The sequence below is a fragment of the Callospermophilus lateralis genome, chromosome 6 (assembly GCF_048772815.1).
Source record: "Callospermophilus lateralis isolate mCalLat2 chromosome 6, mCalLat2.hap1, whole genome shotgun sequence".
NCBI lineage: Eukaryota > Metazoa > Chordata > Mammalia > Rodentia > Sciuridae > Callospermophilus > Callospermophilus lateralis.
The window spans coordinates 116,478,655-116,501,809 of record NC_135310.1 but is presented as its reverse complement, the minus strand read 5'-3'; the positions used below and the strand labels follow the sequence as shown (position 1 = coordinate 116,501,809).

The window sequence follows — 23,155 nt, the reverse complement described above, 5'->3', positions numbered from 1 at the left end:
TCTGGTTGTAATATAATTGTTTATTCTTTGTTGTTAACTCTCTTTGTGGGGACAACAAGCAATAAGTAGCTCTTTGTTCAGCCATCTTGCTGATGTCATCTTTAGTTTTTTTTCTTGATCCAACTTTTGTAGAAAGAAAGGATAATGTCAAGGACTGGGGATATAGCTCAGGGTAGAGCATTCGCCTTTATGCCTCAGGTCTTGGGTTCAATCCCCAGCATTCGTACACACAGATTGGAAAGGATAATGTTAGGTTGTTAGAACACTGAAATTAGTTGTTATTTTTGTTATTCTTAAGTAATAGGGAGATGATTGCCCATCTTAAATCAGTCTTAGTAGATTAGACTTAAAAGATGAGAAAATGTTTCCTTCATCAGTTCTGCAGATCAACTTTCTGTTGTCTTAAAGGCCTGGGCATCGCTACTTCTGGCCTGTTTGACAGCTTCACAGTGTGTGTATCCACCTGGGTTTGGGGTGTAGTCCATAAGATGGAAGTATTGGAGGAGCCTTAGCTAGTCTGTTTCTTTTTAGGAGAGGAAGAGAGTTGATGCCTGCTAGTAAAGAAGATATTATTGTCAAGAAATAGGCCTGTTTTTAGATATTCTACATTCTGAGATAGGATTTACCTTATAGAGAATGTTCTTTTAAGCTCTAGAGGCACATATTTAGAATTAGGCTGGGGATGTAGTTCAGTGGTAAAGCACTTCTTAGCATGTGAGAGATCCTGAGTTCAATCCCCAGCACTGGTAGAGCGCTTGCCTGTCACTTAAGAAACACCAGGTTTGATCCTTAGCACCACATAAAAATAAATAAATAGAAAAATAAACTTTAAAAAAAAAGAGAATTAAATAGTTACCAACCCATTTATAAAATTATAGTTTGCAACAGGGCTTGTAAACTACAACATATGGACCATACCTAACCCATCACCTGTTCTTGTACAACCTGTATGCAAAGAATGATTTTTACATTTTTTTAAATGGTTGAAGAAAACCAAAAGAATGGTATTTTGTAAAGTGTGGAAATTAATGAAATTGTATTGGAACAGCACCGCTTGTTCATTTATATACTGTTTATGGCTGCTGCTGTGGACAACAGCAGAGTCCATAGTTGCTGTAGAGATTCAGTGACCTTTTATAGAAGAAGGTTGCATACCCATTTGACAAAGCACTTTGACAAACATTATGTTCATGGGGTTTTTCTGACAGCGTGTAGCACAGGTAGGGCAGATAGTTCCCTTCCTAGTCCGCAAATGAGAAGAAGGAGGTTTGAATGGTGATATACTTTGAGTTACACAGCAAGGCCAAAGACTAGGCCACAGCTCAAATCTGGACCTGTGTATTGTGCTTTTTTTTTTTTTTTTTAGTTTTGCATAGACACAATATCTTTATTTTGTTTATTTATTTTTATGTGGTGCTGAGGTTCAAACCCAGTGTCTCTCAGGTGCGAGGCGAGCGCTCTACCACTGAGCCACAACCCCAGCCCCCCTATGTTATGCTTTTTACCCTTTTCTTTACTGCATCTACCCAAGAGATGCTTTTATGTTAGCCAAAAGAAAATACACTTAAAAAGTAAAAACCATATTAACCAGAATGTTAGGGAAAATTTTTACTGATCAAAGCTTTATTTCCATTTACTGCCTGGACTTTCTCTAATGTGATACTAATTTCCAAACTAGAAATTTGAAAACATTTTTTACCTGTGGTTAAATTGATTTTTTTTGAGGGAGATTCTAATTGTTTCCTTGGAAACGGGTTTCTGGTGATACCTATTCCCCCAGGGATTAGGGAGGGCTGGGGGAGGAAAAAATGGTAGTGCTGTTTAGCAGATGTCCTTACTAGATTGCCTCTGAATCTGACAAAGCCATATCTTTCCTCTGAAATTCATGTCACTGCCACCAAGTGGCTAAACTTGTTTGTTTTTACTAACATTTCTCATAATCTCTAAATGAAATCAGTTTTCCCTTTTCCAGATTGTCTTCTTCTACAGGACAGATATTAGGTAAAATAGGCTGGCGCTTTTTTTTCTAGTAAAGCATTTGGGAAATATTACCTATTAAAAATATTTTATGACTTCCTGCTGGACTGGTTTTAAGTGAAATATGGTGGGGAGATTTATTTACAGTTCTCTCTGTGAGTGCCTTTCTTTAATGAAGCTCAAAGCATCAGGCCATTTATCAGAGATAATTATACAACAGATGGAGCTTTTCTGATATATAATAGTCTCAAAGTAGAAGATTCTTTTCCATAATAAAGAATGCCCAAACTTTAAGTGTCTCTTTTGATTTTAATTTAAGGGATTTTTTTCCTTGTGCATTTATTTATTAATCCTGAAGCTGGTTCTGTAAAGCATGCTGCTATTATTAGGACACTGTGCTAAAACAATCGATACTTTGTAGTATCATTTGATAATGTACTGTTACAGGCTATATTGAATTGAATGTCTGCAATTCACCAGGAATCAGTGTACAGAATCATTAACTTAATCCTCATCAAAATGCAAAAAGACTTGAGTAGTTAGCAATGTTTTCTTATAGATATTATTTTGTTTCATAATATTTTCTGGGCAGAACTTGTTCAAGCACTTCAACTTGTGGTCATCTGACCTCCAACTTGTGATGAAAATAAGAACCAAATTACAGCAGAATCATAATTTTTAAAGTACTCATTTGCTGGCTTTTTTCTCTTTTTCTAAACTTTTAATCCTGCTTCTAAGTAAGAATGACTACATTCTTATCTTTTGAATTACAAAGATTTAGGTTTACATTGAATAGAAAGTGAAAATACTCTTTTAATGCCTCCACCCCCTCCACCACCAAATACTCACTCTTTCCAGAAATAACCATGTTTATTCATTTTAGAAGGTATTTTTTTTGGTCACAGTTATATATACTATGTAGGTTTTGCTTATTTTTATATAAATAAGAACATATAACACATAGTACTTTTAACTTGCCCTTTACTTAATATTAAAATTTCTTTCTTCTGGTATGTTATCTTTTAATTGTGATTTGGGTACCTCATAGTTCATTAGAAAATACTCTTTTAATTTATATATGTTTATCTTTTGTCTTCTAGGTTTGCATCTTTCTTAGAAGGCTTTCTGAATAATAGGGTTATAAAAAGATTTTTATGTTGTTCATACTTTTCGTAGTTTATCTTTTTCTACATTTAGCAATTGAACCAGTCCACAATTTATTTTGTATATGATATGAGGTATAGGGATTTGTATGTAAGTATTTATTTTTGCAGATGGTTAACCAGTTATCCCAAAACCATTCGTGTGAATAGTCTTGGTTTGAAATGCCATTAATATTATATAAGTATACATTGGTTTCTAGTCTCTCTATTTTGTTCCATGGGTCTACTTTGTGTAATCTTAAAACTGGAATATAACTTTAGTGGTATGTATTAATATCTGATGGAATTAGTCCTCCTTAGTTTTTCTTTTCCTAAAATTTTGTTGGCTATTTTGTAATTTTCTTTTTAATGAATTTTATATTCAGCTTGTCAAGTTCTCTTTAAAAATTAGTTTGTTTTGAAAGGATTATATCGAATATGTAGATTTAAGAATAATTGACTTTTGTATAAAACTATTGGGACCTTCTCATATAGGAATATAGTTTATCTTCATTAAAACCTTTTTATATGTTCTTGAACAAAGAGTCATGTTCTGAAAATAGGACAGTTCTTGCTAGAATTTCTTCTTTGAGCTTTATAGTTTTGTTTATTCACTCTAATGGAACTACATTAATTTTTCTAGCAGTATTTCACAAATAGAATGTTGGTTGTAGATTTCTTGTAGATATATTTTTTAAGGTTAAAGAAACCCCTCCCATTTTAAATTAGAGTTGGGTGTTGGAATTTTATAAAATGCTTTTTCAGCATCAATTGAGATTTTTCACATGGTATTTATCCTTTAATATGTAATCTCTTAATTTTTAATGTACTTCTAGTGTTAAGCCATCTTTGCATTCTTTGAAATACTCTTGCAGTATACTATTGAACTCAATATAGTAATTTTATTTGAAATGTTATCTTTTGTATAAGTCAGAGTTAATTTTGTGTATATGTGTGGTTGCATGTGGACATGTTGTTCCCATCTAGTTTGGGTATTCCATTAGTCTCAGAGAAAACTTTTCATCTGTTTCTGTATTCTCTCCTCTTCTTCTATCATTATTACATTGTTGTAATTGCTCTATTTTATTATTACATATAAGCAACATTTCTTCTTTAATTTTTTTGAGATTAAGTAGTTTACTCTAAATTGCACAACTAAGCTACTAAGTGTAGCCAATTTTGGTTAAGCGTTCTCTCTTAACCCTTACAGTCTTGGATTGACAGATTATTCTCTGGGTTATGCTCTCATCTTAAGATGTTCTGAAAAGGTTACTGGTCTTAGGTTTGTCCCTAATGACCTGGGTTATCTCAGGCAAGTCACTTCCTTGAGTGATGTTTTCTTCTCAGTAACATCTGGATGTTTTCTTCTCGGTAACATCAGGGCTTGGATAAGATGATATCTAAAGTCCTTGCTCATTTGTGGCTTCTGTTCTTAAATTCTGATGCTATGTAGTATGTCTGTTCATAAGTTTTAAGTTTTATACTGGTCTGAGTAGCATGATAAAATCTTGTGCCATCCTGTTCCTTCATGCCCAGGTTGTCAGACATCCCTTTGTCTACCTTATCCATGCTGTGTATATGCTACTTGCACCTTCGCTACCAGTGGCTAAGTTATCAGACCCACAATGCTTATGTTTAAGTAACCCTTATTTTACTTAATAATGGCCCCAAAATGCAAGAGTAGTAATGTTGTACTTTTATTATAACCATAATCTCCAAACTGTTCTTGCTTCTAATAGACTCAGTAAATACTTAAGGATTTAAATATTTAGGAAACTTTTATTTTCAATTTTTCTTTACCTTTTAAAGCCTACTTTTATGTGTTTGATACGTTAAAAAAAAAAAAAAGCTTCTCATTGCTTTCAACCATTCGGAATAGAAATAAACAATTCAAAAGTCAGGGTCACTATCACATTTGGAGATTTGAGTGGTGACAGTTCATCTCAGACTTTGGAACATTGGAAATTAGTGTCTGTCTCTCTCTGCCCATCTGTCCCCCTCTCACTTCTTCTCTCCCCCTACCTCTCTCTTAGAAAAATAGCACCCTGCCTATTGTGAAATAAGTCTTTTTGTTCATGGCTATTACTTCTATCATCTGAATTTCCCCTTTCAAGATTCCTCTTTGCAAGAGAGAAGACTAGCAAACTTTAATTTTCATTTTCTAAGGTGCCTTAAAAAGTCTGCAAATCTGAAAGGTTAGTTTCCCATAAAGATTTCCTCAGGCACCTGTAAGATTATACAGATATTGATATTTAGACTAGGTTTTGAGTAACATCATCACTGCACACACACACCCTCACACATACTGATTTTTTAAAATGTTTTTATTAAATTAAATGCTCTATGTTTTTCTCTAAAAGTAAAGGTCACAGTGAATAACCACACTTCACGCAGCTTCAACTTTTCTAGTTGTCATATTGTTTTTATATTTTGTGTAAGTACAGAGAATGGGTGACACTATTCTGATTTTAAGCTTTATTTATGACAAAAAGTTTGGCTGAAAAAAAACTTATTATACTAGGAAAATCCATTTGAATGTGTTAAATGTAGTCATTTTAACCTTACTTATATTTTGTGTTTGTGAAATTCTCTCTGAAATTCAGGATTGCCAATACCAAAAAATGACTGTATAACTTTGCATTTTATGTTCATGTCTTCTGTTATTTCATAAGCCATCTCACTTCTTAATCTATCAAAAAGATAATTAAATCAGATTTAATAAAGACAACAGGATGCCAGTTCAGTAAGCCTTTTTTAAAATTCTGAAATATCAGTATAACCCCCTCACTACATAATTCATACTATGACATTTTCAAGTACTAGTGGCAAAGAGAGGTCCTGTTAATATGCTCTTCAATGATCATTTCTGTCTATAAAGCAAGAAAGTTGACTATCAGTACCTTTTATTCACTGTCACTCTGAATACACTGCCAATAGTGGTACTGTGGGAGGAACTCAGCAAAGAGACAGAGAAGGAGGACACCTGTGTCCTAAATTCCGTTTTAAAGTCCGTTGGGTAGTACTTGTGGCCTGAATTGATGGCTTATTTTCATTCTTCCTGAAGCCCCCTGTGAAAAACATGCACAAGTTACTTCCTTTTCTGAGGAAGACATTCCAGCCATCTTTCAGTTCTTGATGCAACCCAGCATTTATAGAACACTCTTGTCAGCTGAACTATTAAACAAACAAACAAACAAACAAACAAAAAAACCAGAAACGAAAGAAAAAAGGTTCTTCCAAAACCAAGAGGTATCTCCATTGATGTTATGAAAAGCATGCATGTGTTGATGATAAAATGCAAATTTATGAATCTGAGTTAGGCCTTATTTAAGCCTGTAAATAGTCAAAACTGAAGCCTAAATTAGAGAGGTGACAGCCCCTAATTTCATATCCATATTAAATATGCTTTGTCACAAGAGATAATATGGTGTCTAAAATTAGAACTGATTCTATTAGCCAGGTGAGAGATATTTTAGCCTCCCAAAAATGAATTCTGGTTTTTACTTTCAGGGTGATAATGTCTTAGAAGCTCACTGTTAATTGTTGTTGGGCTTTGTCACATTATCACATCTGAAAAACTGATATTGAGTAAATTCACCTACCTATGTAATTCACCTTCCTATGTAAGTAGCAGGAATAGAATGTCCTGGTTCAAAATTATGACTGTAAAGTTTGTTCCACTCACATGCCTTTATTTTCTTAAATGTTAACATTTTTTTGAGAATGGGCAAATTTATTATTATTATTTGCATTCAACACATCATTTGCAGGACTATAGTAAGCCATTCGGCATGTAAGGCGTAGGGAGAAATTGAAAAATACATTAATCTTTAGATTCGTTGATCTGCTCTGTTCTCAGAGTGTAGCCTGAGCATCTTATACAGTTCCCAAGACCCACTCAGGGGTCTTGAAGTCTTTCCTTTGCCAACTACTTATCTGTAGAAGGGCAGGTTTCCTTCAGATGCTTCATATAAATATTGCAATAGATTGCATTCGGATCAGATTTAAAATTTAAGTGTCTGTCTTTAAGCCAGTTTACTTTGTTTTTTAAAATTGTAATTATGTTTTATAAAAATGATTTTTTGGTCGAAACATAATTTTCTTTGTTAATTTGAAAGGAAAACATTTTTAAATTTTGTCATTAAAAATTTCAAATAGGGTAAATATAAATAAATATGTAACCTACATAAAGAAAAGTTCAAAATTTTTAAAGGTAGAAAGTTTATCTCAAGACCAAAACTTTTGTGAACTGCTTTGCTAAATTAACATATACATATTATGGAAATCAACTTTTTTATTTAATAATTGTGCTTCCCTTCTGAATACCTAATTATATCCAGTAATTGCTTTTGTCTTGGATTATCGTCACTTAATGGTGAAAAACATATTTTGAACAATTACTGTACTAGATCACTAGCGTGGAGTGAAACTGTCTCTGCCCTTGAGGCTCATTTTATTAATGCATGCTGTTTCTTGGTCAGGAGAAAGCCTTTCTTCTAAAACATCTCCAGGTCTAACCAGGGAGATCTACCTCGACCCTAAGAGCCTGTCAGTATTGGGCACATGCAAAGAGCACTCCTGATTTAGGTTTGCTCTTAGCACTGTTGCATGAGGAAGATAGTGTAAGAGAATTTTAACTTTATTTCTATTGAGCAGATAGGCTAATAATTATGCATATACACCCCTAATATTTGCAGATGACCAGCATACAGTTATTCAGGGGAATTACGGTGGATATGGTAATGAAATTTTGTTGAGAAACCCTTTTCAAGCAAAATAGATAAGCCACCAATAGCAAGTTCTGACCCACTTTGAAAATCCCTTTCTCATAAATCCCTAATTTAGGTCTATATAGTGTGAGATCATACATTGGGTTAGGATTAGAATTTCTGGCAGGGAGATTAACACTTAAATTCTGTAACAAGCTTTATAAATGGTTTAATTTGGAAGTTTCATTAGAAGAAATGGGAGGGCTATTCTCTGTGCTGATTTCCTGTAAACTTAGATTCTGCTCATTATATCTTTATATATCCTTGTTTTTAATCAATGGAGCTTTTCAAACTTAATTATATAGACAGATTAGATGTGTCCTTTCTGATTAAAACAGTTTGTGAATTGCAGGTTTAGGGTGAGGTTGGAGGGTGGGATTTTCTTTTTCTTTCTTTTCTCTCTCTTTTTTTTTTTAAGTTGTAGATAGACACAATATCTTCATTATTTATTTATTTATTTTTATTTGGTGCTGAGGATTGAACCCAGGGCCTCATGCATGTGAGGCATGCACTCTACCACTGAGCCACAACCCCAGCCTTGGGTTTTCTTTTCTAAAGAGGTGACTTATTTTCTTGTGTGTTCTCATCTGTCTCTGATACTCATTTGTTGCCATCAATTCTTAACTATTTCAAATCTTCACATATATGTTGAAGGTTTTTAAAGAACAGTTTCATTGCTGAAGAAATATAGATTGAATATTTGAAATATAGATTTGAATATTTTTAATTGTTTGTATTCTTTTTTAAAAATATTTATTTTTTACTTTTAGGAGGTCACAATATATTTATTTTATTTTTATGTGGTGTTGAGGATGGAACCCAGCGCCCTGTGCATGCCAGGCGGGCACAATACCACTTGAGCCACATCCCCAGCCCCAAGTTTGTATTCTTAACATGGTCACATTAGGAGATGGCAGAGTTTATATCTCCAGTAGAAAAGTGGGGGGGTTTTTTTGTCCCCTTCCCTTCTCCTCCCCTCCAAGAAACTCTCCATAAGATGTTCTGAGAAGGGGGAAAATTGTTGCTCTTGGTAAAACCACAGGTTTGGAAAAGATGCCACAAAGGTAAACAATGTATGGATTATAAAAGAGTGAAATTGACAAGCTGGTTAAAAAAGGATGATGCATTCCTAATTAGCCTACAGTGCCTTTCCTTGGAAATTAATTAGGTACTGTTATGTAAATGTCATGTTAATTAAGCAAGAAAATTGAAGTGTTATAAATCTGCAAAAGGAATGGCTATTTTTGTGTATTAATGTTTTGCGGTTACCATGAAAGGGCTGCTAGTAGAATATTTGTTTGATTATTGAGCTTCTGGCTATTTTTAGCTGACTGATCCTTGACAGTCCATTTTTCCTAAATGATGTGTTTTAGCACATAGTTTAACTGCAACCAATGAGGGCTAGTGGAAACAGAAGCCAAAAATAACCAGTCATCACAGCTGTTTTTACAAAACTTTTCAGAATAGATTGTTGATCTCTATTTAAGGAGATTGTTGATTTCTGTTTAAGGTTAAGGAGAAATGCTCTTGTTCTCTATTTACTCAGCCTTGGATAAATGCAGGTATCCTCCAAACCAGTATTCTCTACTTCCTTCTTGATTCACTATTTTCTGGTAACTGGGATTGACTACTACATGGATAGCTCAGTTTTTTGTTTTGTTTTGATTATTTTGTGGAGGAGGCTGTTTGCTTTTGATGTGCTTGATAACTATGGAAAGCTGAAAAATTTTATTCTATTTCTTTTAGAAATATGAATATTGATAGTTAATGGGAGACCTTTATATGGCCCTGTTTTGCTGGTCACAGTGAAGTGAATATGCAAATTTGACCCAGGTCTTCAACTTTAGAGAGCTGAAATCAGTACTTTCCCCAGGAAAATTCACTGCCCTATTGGAAATGCTGTGTTTCTACTTATTGGGAATACAGCTGAAGAATATCATTTCATGTGAAATTGCAAATGCAATATATGTATTTAAAACAAGATAGAAACATCCCTAAAAGAAAAGATAAGATATTCAGACTTCTCTTGTCATAAATCACAAGCTACCTACAGACATTATTCACTTGCATATTCTAAACTACATTGTTGAAACTTGACATTTAAGAAAAAAGTCCTCTGAATGTAATATCAAAGGCAAAATGCTGGAGCTTTATTAAATATCTCAGACAATGAAGAAGCTTGAGAAAGCTTCTTTAATTTAGTTTTATCCAAAAAAAATTTTTTTAAAAAAACACTAATAATAATTGACTAAAAGTTAGTTCAAATTGGTAATCTTGATATTAACTGCTTTGGAGATCCCAGAGATTCTGCCATGATTAAGCAAGGAACCTCATGATTTGAAAAAACATAAACAAAACATTTTAAAAACCCCACTTATTTTTCTAAACTCAGTGCCACTAACATAGGCTAGAAAATAGAGAATTGATAGCCAGGCACTGGTGGCATATGCCTATAATCTCCTCCTCTTGGGACGCTGAGACAGAAGAATCTCAAGTTCAAGGCCAGCCTTGGCAACTTAATGAGACTCTATCTCAAAATTTAAAAACAAAAAGGGCTGGGATGTAATTCCATAGTGGAGAGCCCCTGGGTACAATCCCCAGTAATCCAACCCCTCTGGTCATAAAAAGTGACTCCATTTTATGATGCAGACTTCATCTTGTGCCATGATGACCACTCTGTGAACTTGCTAACATGCCAAAAGAAAATTATTTGCCAAGTATGAATATTCTGAAGAGTATATAAACTGAATTCTTTCCTAGAACAATGATATGGTCTGTATAGAAGATCAATGAACTTCCTTTTTACCCTTAAAAGGATAAAAACTCCTCTAATGGGACACATTCTAGCCTCTACTGGAATCTCAGCTCCCCTGAATTGCAGTCCTAAAATAAATGCCTTTTAGGCTTCATAGATTGAGCCTCTCTGGATGACATAGATAATGGTTTGAATTGCTCTGTGTTAAGAAATATATTTATTTTCCCAGCCTGAGTTCCACCAAACATACTTTCCCCTTCCATCTCACTTCCCATTCACCTAGAGAACCTGTAGTCATGAAGAGATTTCCTTATCTTGTTCTTCTTAACTAGCTGTGTTCAGTCCTGCTGCTTGGAAAGAAGACAGCTAGCTAAAAATGGGAGTAGAGTTTACAGTGACTTATGTGGACATATGCCAGGCCCTCAGGCATTGGAAAGTCCAGAAAGGAAAAAGCCAAAGCCTTTTTTTTTTTTTTTTTAAATGGAGCAGAGGCCCTCACTTTGACCTTGACCATCAGCTATCAGAACTATTTTGTTTATTGTAACCACATGGTAACCATGTTATGTTTTTCTTGTTGTGGATAGAAACTTAAAAAGGTTTCCCTTGAGTAACCCATGGTTTCCTGCATGCATTTTAAGAGTTGATTTGGAATTAATTGTGTAAGGGTAGATACTGTCATCTCTTGGGGTTGCTCCTTTTATTTGAGAGTATAGGAGTTTGGGATGACAACACAATTAGTGTAGGATATATGTGAGGTGCTCCGCTCTGGTTTTAAAGTGCTTTATAGGTTATAGTCTGCCAAACCAAACTTAATTCCAAGCTCTCTTTATAATATTGCCCAATTATCAAAGCTGGAATATATTATCACTGCCAGTTACTCTTGCTGTCAATTTGTCTTGGCTCAACTCTGGTTCTGTTTGTACTTTACTGTAATGTAGTGAATACATTGGATTGGGTTGTTAGTTTAACAAGCTCTCTAGAGAACACTCTCATGATGATTCATGTTGAGATATGCTTGGTAGCCATAAAGTTATTTGCATATTTGCCAAAACCTACAGAAAGTCATTCACTAGAGTCTTTTTTTAAAGGATAAACTCTCAGTCTACAAATGAGGTGAAGATTCTCTTATTTGATAATTATCTAAGACATTTGTAAATATGAAGTGTTACACAGCTAAATTTCTTTAGGTGTTTTGATGACTTCCCTTCTTTTGAATTTTACCGGATGAATTATCTTACACCTTTTAAAATAAAGTACTCTGATAGTTATGCTGTCATTGGCTTTTGTGCTTTGTGCAGCTTTATGTTGTGGTAACCCAGTGATCATGGCCAGATATTGACCTTATGTGTGAAGAAATTGTTATCAGATGCTAGAACTAACTGAGCTGTTAATATTTTAGTGTTCAGCTGGTTTAGAAATTATGCACTAATGGCCTCCTATGCTCATTCTTCCCCATTGCATCAAAAGTAGATTCCACAAGTAGAAAATTCCATGTCTGCACACACATCATGGATCACAGTCAAAAGAAAGGCCCAACAAAAATATTGTGTAAAATTACTTTCAAACTTATAAAGGGTATACAGTGTACTGGTCCTAAGTATTTTGGATATATAGGAAATATAGGATACCTATATTTTATTCTTCTCATGTTATACCCCCATTAAAAAGTTCTTTAAAAATGTGCTTTACTTTCCTGATTAAGTCAAACAGCTGTTGGTTGTCCCTTAATGAACATTGTTAAGCACCTACTGTCCACATAGTCATGATCCATGACCAGATAACAATGAGTCTTAATTCTTGGGAACATAAAATGTGATGGAAAAGAAAGTGATGATATGTAATATAAAGTTTTAGAGTTTATAAATGTAGTAGATAATTCATTAACTCTCTGACTTACTGGCAATTCTATTATCCCCTCTCCGTTTTTTGTTTTTTTGTTTTTTTGTTTTTTTTGGTTAAAGAACCTAAGGACCACTTACCCAGGATTATTTAGCAAGATAGGAATAGTTACAGCATGGACCTAAACTGTGTCTTCCATAAAAGCCTGTAGTGTCCCAGAAGTAAGAATGCCAACAAAACATGGAAATAGAAACTAAAGCATTTTGCAGAGTTGTAAAAAGCCAGTGCCTGGAGGGTTCTTAAGGAGGTGGGATTGGTGTTAGGTTTATATGTGGCTCATTATCTCTTCATATTGAATTTTTCAAGTCACAGTTGCCCCATTTGAACCTCTGGAATTTTAGTATATTAAGCTTTCTCTGGCGAGTGTAACATTTGTAGAAAAACATTCAGTTGAAGTACCCTGCTCTCTGGTCTTCCTAAACTTTTTAACTTATTCTTGCCTCATTTTCAAATTGTTGCATTTCCACATTTTTTTTTTTTTTTTTTTTTGGCCACTGATGAACATTCTTCTTCCTCATTACATATAACATTTATTACCTGTTCTGTACTGTGGTACTTGGTCATTTTTTGTCCAGCCATTTTGTTGTTGTTGTTGTTGTTCATTTCTTGTTCTTTACTCTGGTACATATATTTTTGCCTTCCTAATAACATGATAAGCTCTCTGACTGTGAACCTGTGGTGGCACATAGTAGATGTGTGCTAAGTAGTCTTTGAAGTTAACAGTGCACTTATTCTGTTTTGATGCCTTTAAGAATTTCCCCTCTGTGCCTTCTTATATCTACGAAGGGTTACTGTTATTATATGACCTAAGTATAGGAAATGGTTGACCTTGGTACAGAAATGCTTAAGTTCCATAAGTAGAATCTCCAGGTTCTTAAACCCTTGCAACTCAGTATCATAAACTAGAACAGGTCTCAGAGCTCTATCAGGTTCCTTCCTTTACATTGAGTAACTTCAGTGATACGAAGTCTTGTTGTAGATGATATACAACTATGCCAAGTAACTGTGTTTCCCCTTTGCTAGTCATAGTCACTTGGGAAGCTTTTTCAAAATAGATGTTTAACATTTACCTTTTGTGTTCAGTTCCTTTCTGATTATCACCACTGCCCTTCCAAGGATAAGTCAAGAACCACTGGCCTCCATATTTATATACTAACTTTCTATTCAGAAGGTAGGTCATGGTCAGTGGGGGAGGGATGCTGGGGTGTGTATCAATGTCAACTTCAGAATGTTTTGATGGTCCTGATCTTACAGAATGAAATTACTGCTTTTCAAACCTTCATCCTCTGACTGACTATATCTTTTGTATACTCTCAGTTTATGGCTATGAATCAGCTCTCTGAGCCCACCAAGATTATTTGACAGTTCTCTCCATCGTACTTCTTCCTTTCCTTTGTTTTTGAATACTGGGTATTGAACCCAGGGGGGCTGTACCACTGAGCTATATCCCCAGCCCTTTTTGTTTGTTTGTTTGTTTATTTATTTATTTTTGAGAAAGAGTCTCACTAAGTTGCTCAGGCTTATCTTGAACTTGCCATTCTTCTGCTTCAGCCTCTCAAGTTGTGGGAGGTTACAGGTGTGTCTAATGCTTCTGCTTCATATCAGAGTTCTTATAATAAAACTAAATGTTCTTTCTTGGTCACCAGGGCCTTCCTTATGTTTTAGAATGATCCTTACTTCTTCTGACAAGCAATTTGTTATTCCTTGGGGGGTTCTTTCCTTTAAATATGGATAGTTTTACAGTAAATTCAAAGATAGAGTGACCACTGAGATCAAAAGAGGGAATATTCCTGCTTATTGCTTTATGGAAAAACTCATCTCCCCAAACTTACTGGTAATTTCTTCTCACCTAGATCCGAATTCTAATTAAGTTTTTATCTTTAACTTCTTAAAATTATGTGACTATTTTGTGAAAAGCATGTTTTAAGGTGAGAGGCTATGGATCTCTAGAGAGACAATTGCTGAACTAAAATTAGGTCTTTAGAATTAACTCACCACTATTTCCTACTGCCCTCCTCGTACATATTTGCAGGATGATCCTTTCCTCTTTAGGTTTCTTTCTTCAAGGTAGCAACTATGGGCATGTGGAGGATATGTTCTGACTGATGTGCCTGCCTTTCTGTTTCTAGGTGGGCCATGCACAGACACAGCTCATGTCTCGTTAATCACACCAACCAAAAGATCCTGTGGTACAGGTATGTACATCATTCTTATGTGAATTCATCCTTACCTGAATTCCTAATAGAAATGAGCCACTGGTTCTAACTTGGTGTGCTTACCAGGGTAGTCTCTGATTTCTTTTATGAATTGTAAAATGTTATATTTTATGCTCTGTATTGGGTATGGCATGTGAGCAGAAATCAGAGTGGTGTTCTTGAGGGTCAGATTGACTGGGTAATGTTGTCAGGTAGATCCAAGAAGATGGACATCAAAGTTTATCTCCTAATATCTGAAGATTGTTATTAGGACATGAAACATAATATAAAAATGCAGATCATTTCCCAGTTTTTAGCATGTGGCTAATTTGTCCAAGTCTTGGACCTATCAAAAACAAACATACATTGTTTAAATACTAGAGAACAGAGAGCAACAGATGTTTTAATGTAAAAAATTGGTGTTTTAACTTGACTATCATAGTATCTTAGTTTTGGAAAATTACTCTCTCTTATTCATCTTAAAGCCACAGAATGTGCTGAGATCATTCTTTTCAGATGCTTGGAATCGCAAAAACATCTTTTGTGCATCTGTGACATTTTTATTAAACGTGAAGACATGAATCTTAGAGCTCTCTAAAGAACAGTCAAAATGCCCATTGCTCTCTTAGCCTATAGCTTAATTTATCTTAAACAATATTTGCCTTTTCTAATAATACTGCCTGCTATTTAAAATATCTCAAGGATTATATTTAGAAGAGTAAAAAATAATTATAAAAAATAATAATTATATTGTTTTTCTAAAGGTCACAGTCAAAATATTTTCGTACTTAAAAAGTCCTTGTAACTCTCCAACAGAAATAGTGCAGACTATTTCCATGTATGACTTACACTGAAAGCTCAGCTCCTTTATAGGCTTTGATATTAAACCTCAAACACAACTGTCTTTGTATAGTTTTAGAGTAGCATCCTGGCATTGAGCTCTACAGAACTTAATTTTACTTCTCTAAGTGACAAGCTTTTAAGCAGGTTTGGGTGAGATAGTCCTGGTATGCTCTCTTGAGCCTAGTCAGCAAGCTCCAATAAATAGAGTGGATTTCTCTACTGATTGATGTAAAAGAATTGTGCCCTGGCATAAGACAGATCATCCTTATTAGCTAGTGGGAAGTTGTATAGCCACCTGCCTACCCACTCTAGCCATAAGCTTAAACATACAGAGCCCTTTGATTTAGGTCTAACATTTCACATGTGCGGTGTGCTTTTAGTCTTTTTTCTTTCCTTCTAGTCTTGGCCCTCAGGACAGGGTTTACTTTTAGCACTATCAGCATGTTCAAGTAGTGTCAAGGAGTGAACCATGAGCACATTGGGTCATCGTCAGAGCTTTGGGAAAGATTGATATACAGAGTTTAGATACTGAAAGTAGCAGGAACTTCCCCAGAATATCAGGTACTTGATATTCAAGTCTTCTAGATCTGTTGCCTTCTCTCTACTCCCCACACTACTTTGTGTATCTAAAAATAATAATAGCATTTATTGCATGCTTACTGCATTGCCAGGCACCATTCAGTATGCATGCTCAGTCTTCAGAACACCTGCAGGATACTTAATCATTATTCCTCCTATACATGTAAAAACAGGCACTCAGAAAGTTAAGTGTATTTTCTGAGGTAATATTACTAATGAGTAGTGGAGCCAGGATTTGAACATAGATCTTTAGTATCTTTTAGATACTAAAGACTGTGTTGTTTCCAATACATCATGTTACTTCTTTTCACATTTTATTATATAGTAATTATTTTTTATTTAACAAACAGTGGAAAACCATATCATTGAAAGAAATTGGGTAGGGGCAGATTTGGAAACAGCATCCAGTGAAGTAGTTGTAAAATGTGAATTCTAGGAGTCTGAGGGTGTAGCTCAGTGATAGAGCACTTGCCTAGACCCTGAATTCAACCCCCAGTACTACAAAAAAATAATAAGTAAAAAATACAAGTTCTAAAATGAGACCTGGTTTCATACGGCTTTAACCACTTAACAAACTGATTTTAAAGTAAATAAATTGACACATTTAAAAATGTGTTCTTTGTCTGTAAAATGGGATTATAACTATCTCATTAATTTGAAAAGAAATACAAAGTTCACATAGTAGAATTTCATCAATTGGTAGCTGCTATTATAATCTCATCATAAAGATCATGTATATGTAAATGGTGTTGGTAAAACACATCAGTAGATATTGTAGATGGAAAGAAGACTAAACTAGAAGTACTAACACTCATGGCCATATCCAGTTTCATTGACTGAATTTATGTTGACCTCATTTTCTCTTGCATGCTAGTATTATAATAGGAACTGAGGGTAATATTTTTAAGTGTACATACATGAAATGATAAAAGAGGCATTGATCTCTCGGTCACACATTTCAAAACCTTCATTTAGGTGAATATAGTGGATTAACTAGAAACATTGAGAATTTCTGGTGTGGAAGGAAATGGATACAGTATCCAAGTTATCTTCTAAAAAGCCTGAAGGAAAGTTGAGATTTCTAAGCATTGATATTAATAAAGAGTATCAAGTTGAGCCTACTGTACTTCTTTTTTAAAGAACCGTGTTTTTTGTCCCTGAAAGCTGTTAAGGCTAGCCGGACCACCTTAGCCTTAAACACTTTCCTAACTTTGAGAGAGAGTATTTGTTTTTGAAAAGTCCAGGTTGAGTGTCTTTGCCCCATCTTTCTTTCTTACAATCAGTAGGTTGTCCATAGTGGGGGTTTTGATGAGTTTTCTTCTGAATCACTAGTTGTTGTTATTACGTTGTTGAAATATTCCTTGTAGTCTTTATGTATAGGTTCTTCAAGAGTAATATTCATGCCTCTAACATGCACTGTGGTGCTTCTGCCATGCTTCTCCCAAGGATCTTCCAGATTGATCCTTCTTGGGCCTTCAAGCATACATGGTCAGTGAATAATTACCTTATAGTGGTGACATTTCTTAGGAGCCATACTGTGAGATCTAAGTGTAATTTTATTGACCCCCCTTCCAGTCAACCCATCCATTCAAGGTTGTACCTAAAGCAGCCTTCAGCTTAGTAATGATGTATTTTAGAGAAAGAATACTTAAAGCTTGAACAAAATGATTTAAGTCAGCAGCCTCTGAATAAGGGCACAAAATCTGTATTTTGTGAGATAAGATTTATTAATGAGAGCCTGTATCTCAGCCTTTTAAAAATTTCTATTTTTCAAATTCATTTATGAATAAATATCCATATGTGTAATTTACAGTTATATATATATATTAAATATATATATGTACACAAATGTATACATATTAAATGCACATGACTCAATATTTTAAGTTGGAGTGTGCAGTAAAAGTTAGTGACCTTAGGACTCTGGTTGTAAGTCAGTGGTAGAGCACTTGCCTAGCATGTGTGAGGCACAGAATTCATCCCCAGGACCACATATAAATAAATAAATAAATAAATAGATAGATAGATAGATAGATAGATAGATAAAATAAAGGCCCATCAACAACTTAAAAACAAAAAAACAGTTAGTGACCTCTTTTTTAGTGAGAAAGTCATTTTTTAAAGTATGTTGAGAATTAGATCTAAAGATTAGCAATAGACCCATTATTATGTGGTTTAGTAAATAGGGACCTGAGTGGTTAGTTATTTGATCTCCATTTATATTTTAAGTAACTCAAAGTGTTTGTCTGGTAGAATTTTGTAATTTAGAGGAGGACAACACTGTAGAGTGTTTTGGTCTTCAATCATCAAAGTGAGAGAGAGAATTCTTTTTAAGATCCTGCTTTGTAATAACTGACTCTCAAGAAGCAGATTGCAAAAAGTAGCTATAGTAACAATTGAAAGATCAGTTTGTATTTGTGAGCAAGATGGTAAAAACTTTAGACACTGGCTTTTAGCCACGCAGAACTATTAAACACTTAAAGACTTTCTTAACTTTGAGAGATAGTATTTGTTTTGAAAAGACAGTCAGTGTAATTTTTTTAATTTATTTTTTAGTTTTAGGTGGACACAATATCTTTATTTTATTTTTATGTGGTGTTGAGAATCGAACCCAGTGCCTCGCACATGCCAGTCAAGTGCGCTACCACTTGAGCCACATTCCCCAGCCCCTCAGTATAATTTTTAGATGAAAACAAGCATCAGTATTTTCATCTTGATATTTAGGCAGAAAAAAATAAAGTGAAGATATATGAGTTGTTTCCATTCCACCCAACCCCTGTTCCCTTTGTAGAGCCCTGAGATGTCTACAGTCAGCAAAGAGTTGAAAAATGCTGCTGCCAGGTCCCAGGCTACTGTAGGTTAGAAAGTGAAAGTTAAAGCCTATCACACCTTCAAATTATTAGAAAAAGTTTGTCTCTTCAATGAACCCTGAATATTTTCCATGTTCCCTTGTTAATTCTTGTAACATTCTTGCCCCAAGGATAAGTATATTGTGAAGAAAAAAGTTTACCTAGTTTGGCAACAGATCACCCTTTTGTCCTTCATCTTTTCTAACCATCAAATTTTAACACCAGTGAAAACATTGTAATCTGAGTTGTGATCATCTCCTTTAACAACTATATTGGAAGGTATTTGGATACTTATGTGAATGTATTGGTGAGCTCATATTTTTGTGGTTAAAGTACCTTTGGAAAAAGAGAGAAGTTTGTGTCTTTTTTATTAGGCTTTCTTATTTAAAGACTTATTTGCAGAGCTACAGCCAAAGAAGTTATTTTGTATTTTCTTTAGTGGAGTTTGTTATTGATGAATCTTAAAGCTATAAAGGACAGACAGGTAGAACCATGTCTGGTTTTAAATGTACTTGGAGAAGTAGCTTCGGTCTAGCAGGATCCTTGAACAATAAGTAGCCCAAGGATTCTACTACTGGTCTGGCTCCTCCATTGCAGGGTGAGGTCAACACCATGCTGGTGGGGCGTTAACTGCCTCTTAGCTCAAAGCTGAATATATCCAGGGTAGACATTTAGCACATGCCAGGGGGTGGGGTGGAGGTATTCCTCTCTCTATAACTCAGAAGGCATTGTCGTATCTTTTCATATTATAGTCCCTTTATTTCTGAAGTTAAATTTTAAAAATTCATAGATAAAACTATTTGATACTGTCAACAGACCTTTTTTTTTTCTTTTTCTTCAGTCCTGGGGATTGGACCTGGAGCATGCTACTATTGAGCTATACCCCCAGCCCCTTTTTATTTTTTGAGACAGGGTCTCACTAAGTTACTGAGACTGGCTTCCAACTTGTGATCTCTCTGCCTCAGCCTCTTGTGTCACTGGGATTAAAGGTGTGTGCTACCACACCAGGCCGTCAACAGACTTCTGCTCTACTATACCTGTATTCTTTTTTTACTCTTTATACATATGTTGGGTAAATAATATTCTCTATGATATATTTGAAAAACAATGGTTAAAAAATGCTGTGTATATGTTAAAAACAGGATAATGATAGAGTATCAAGCAAAATAACCAATTGTAGAACCATAAGGGAACTGTAGTATTGCCTAAGATTAAAGCAAATAGGACTAGAAACTGTCCCATTAAACATCAAAGCAGTTTTTCAAAAAGAACCTTTTCATTCTTTAAGAAGCATGTTCAGTTTACTGTATATCCTTTCCTGTTACATTTTCTCCCTCCCTCCCTGTTTTCTTCCTTCCTTTCTGCACATGTTTATTCTTTTGGGTCACCTGTTTTCCTTTTAATGTGATGAACAGTGACATGAACTACAATAGCCTTGTATTGTTTATTGCTTTCCTTTTTGTCCCTCCCCAAATCTTTTCTTTTCTTCTCTTAGGCAGCCTGCTTATGATATTGTCTGTTCTTACAAAGTCAAGAGAAGAAACCCCCTTTCGCCTGGGAGTTAAGAGAAGATTGATGTGCTAAACACTTTGCACATCAATGTTCAGAAACCAGTTAAAGGAAAATGTTCCATTGCTGTTATGTTACCAAGAGGTTTATATGAGGTCTTTTAAATTGATTCAGAAGCCAAAGGGTGGTGGTGTTAAGTCAGAGGTGGCCCTGTAAATCTTAGAAATACCTGCAGTTTTATAGGAATTTCCTGAAAAGAATTCATGGAAACATTTCAGCTAGGATATTTAATCCTAAAGAGTTGAATCAGTAGCTACAATCTGTATTACACACTGTAGGTGGCTCTTCTGAAGATGACTTCATGTCTCCCTCTACTCGTGGAGTTTTAAAGGAAGGTGGCTTAAGGTGTGAGTTCATCTGGGTAATTCATTTTTTTCTTTCTTTCTTATCCTTCAGATATAGCTCTTCCCGCAAGTCTTCAGAACTAGCACTTGAAGCAGAAAATTAGAAATTTGACCTACTTAAGTAATATGCAAGTTTCCATCAGGAGGATTTTAGAAAAGATATAAACCTTTCATTTTTATTAGCATTTAATATAACCATTGAAAAAAGATCAAAACAGTAAATCTGTCATGGCAAGGAAAAAAGTATTTTAAAAAAATGTTTCATCTGTGCACTCATCATCTTGGGTCTTGAAAAGGGGTTCATTTGATTCCTGGAGAGAGGGACAAAATGAATACTAAATATTTGGCAAGATTGCAAAAAATTTCTCTAATCAAAAGGTCCTATTTTGCTATATTCTAAACAGTTCTCACCAATGATTATCATGTATGCCATAGTTGACTGTTCACTAACAAAAAGTGATTTTGATCATTGAGAAGTGGCTGGAGAGGGACATCATCTAAATGATTTGTCCATCTTTCTGTCTCTTTTCCTATAATAATTTTAACCAGTCTACCTCATTTATTTATGTTGAAGAATAGAAAGTAGGAGTAATTCTGTTCATCTCAAAAAATGTATAGATTTTTAAAAATGCAAGGGAAAACTTAGTACCCTCAAATGAGAGTTAGTGCCCTTGCCACCAACCCCTGTGTTTAGTATGTTCGGCATTTAAAGCTTGCTGTACTTGAGGTCAGGAACTGGGTCACAAGCCCTGTTTGGGTTCTACTAAGAAGAAGGCTCCCCTTCTGGAAGAAAACAACAACAACAAAAAAAAGGTGGTAGAAGTGAATATCAAGCCAGGGTGCCAGTTTCTTCAAGAGGAATTTTTGCACTTGAAAAATAAAAACATACTCCTGCATAAAACGGAAAGGGCAGCAGCCCCATTGCGTCTTCTTCCAGCAGGTGGGCTGGCATTTATTCCTCATAGCTTGTCACTTTTTGGAGGTACATATGTGAAAAACTTAAGTTTTGGTGTTGAACCTCTTATGCTCCACATGCTTAGTTCAGACTTGTTTGCTTGGATTCATGAGTGCAGCTGGGACTGGGTGGTGGTGTTTTGTTAATGTTTGGTTTTTAGTGGTCATTTATTTTTATCATACCTTGCACTCTTACCAAGGAGAAAGAGCCCTGCACTTAGATTAATTAACTGTTCTATTGCTCCTCTGGGACTAAATGCCTGAGCCAACACTATTTTAAAAGACTTGTCAAGGGGCTTTAATACTTTTTTCCTCTTTTGACTTTTCTTTTGGTGGGGGAGATGAATCTGGGGAGTGCTCTTCAGGTACTATTCAATGGCATGTGTGTGCCTGTTAGAGGGCAGCATGTTAAAAATGTAGCTTTCCCGACCAAAACAGCAATCTTACCAGAAGGAGCATGATAGAACAGTCACAAAGCTGCATTATAAATCATCAGAACCTTGCAATGATACCGGCCATTAAGGAGACTTTTTTTTTTTTTTTTTTTTTGGCACCCTATTCGGTTCCTGGCTGTACTAATAGAACAGCACATCAGGCAAGGCTGTAAATAAAAGTTATTACCTAATAGGTGGGTGCCGAAGTGGAACTGACGGAGCTGAGGCATGGAGGCCTTATTACTGCTCATCAGCAATTATAAACAGGATAAAGTGTCTGGGACTTGAGCTGATGCAGCGGTGGCAAATAGAGGCTGAGGATGACACTAAGCCATGATGGCATGATGTATGCTGATGGATTTTTACTGCCTCATCTTGCAGCTTGCTTTCAAGACAAGTTGTGTTATCTGTTTTCCTGCTTGTTCATTTGTCTGAAGAGAGATAGTCCCATTGCTTCTTCTGCCAGCAAGTGGACTGGCACTTATCCCTCATAGCTGTGTCTGCTTCCAAGGCATCCCCTTCATGAAGGGTCTTCAGAAATAATTCATAATCATGGCCGATTAAAGCCATAATCTTACTGTATCACCTGTTGTCATGGTTATAGATCAGATCTTCAGAATGGTTGTTTCTGTGGAATATAGGACCAGCTGAGAAACAGGTTAGTCAACCAGGCTAGCACTTTATTAAAGACCACAGACAGAGTCCTATAGTTGATTCTGTGCAATAAGCGAAAGAAGTGATAAATGTACATCTTCCCCCTGGGAGCTTATACCATAGAGAGATTTTTAAAAAGCACAGAAATAAATACAACTAATTCCACCTTTAGAAAGCAATAGACATAACATA

The 23,155-nt window shown here is 35.2% G+C and overlaps 1 protein-coding gene across 2 annotated transcripts in view; it reads left to right on the top strand.

The window, feature by feature from the left end:
• The window catches only part of Zfand3 (zinc finger AN1-type containing 3), a 336,281-nt gene that overhangs the window by 249,833 nt on the left and 63,293 nt on the right, over positions 1 to 23,155 (top strand). For both annotated transcript variants that reach the window (XM_076858780.1, XM_076858779.1), the window contains one exon: positions 14,672 to 14,737. In XM_076858780.1, the coding sequence (XP_076714895.1) occupies positions 14,672 to 14,737 (66 nt within the window). The remainder of the gene's footprint in view (positions 1 to 14,671; positions 14,738 to 23,155) is intronic.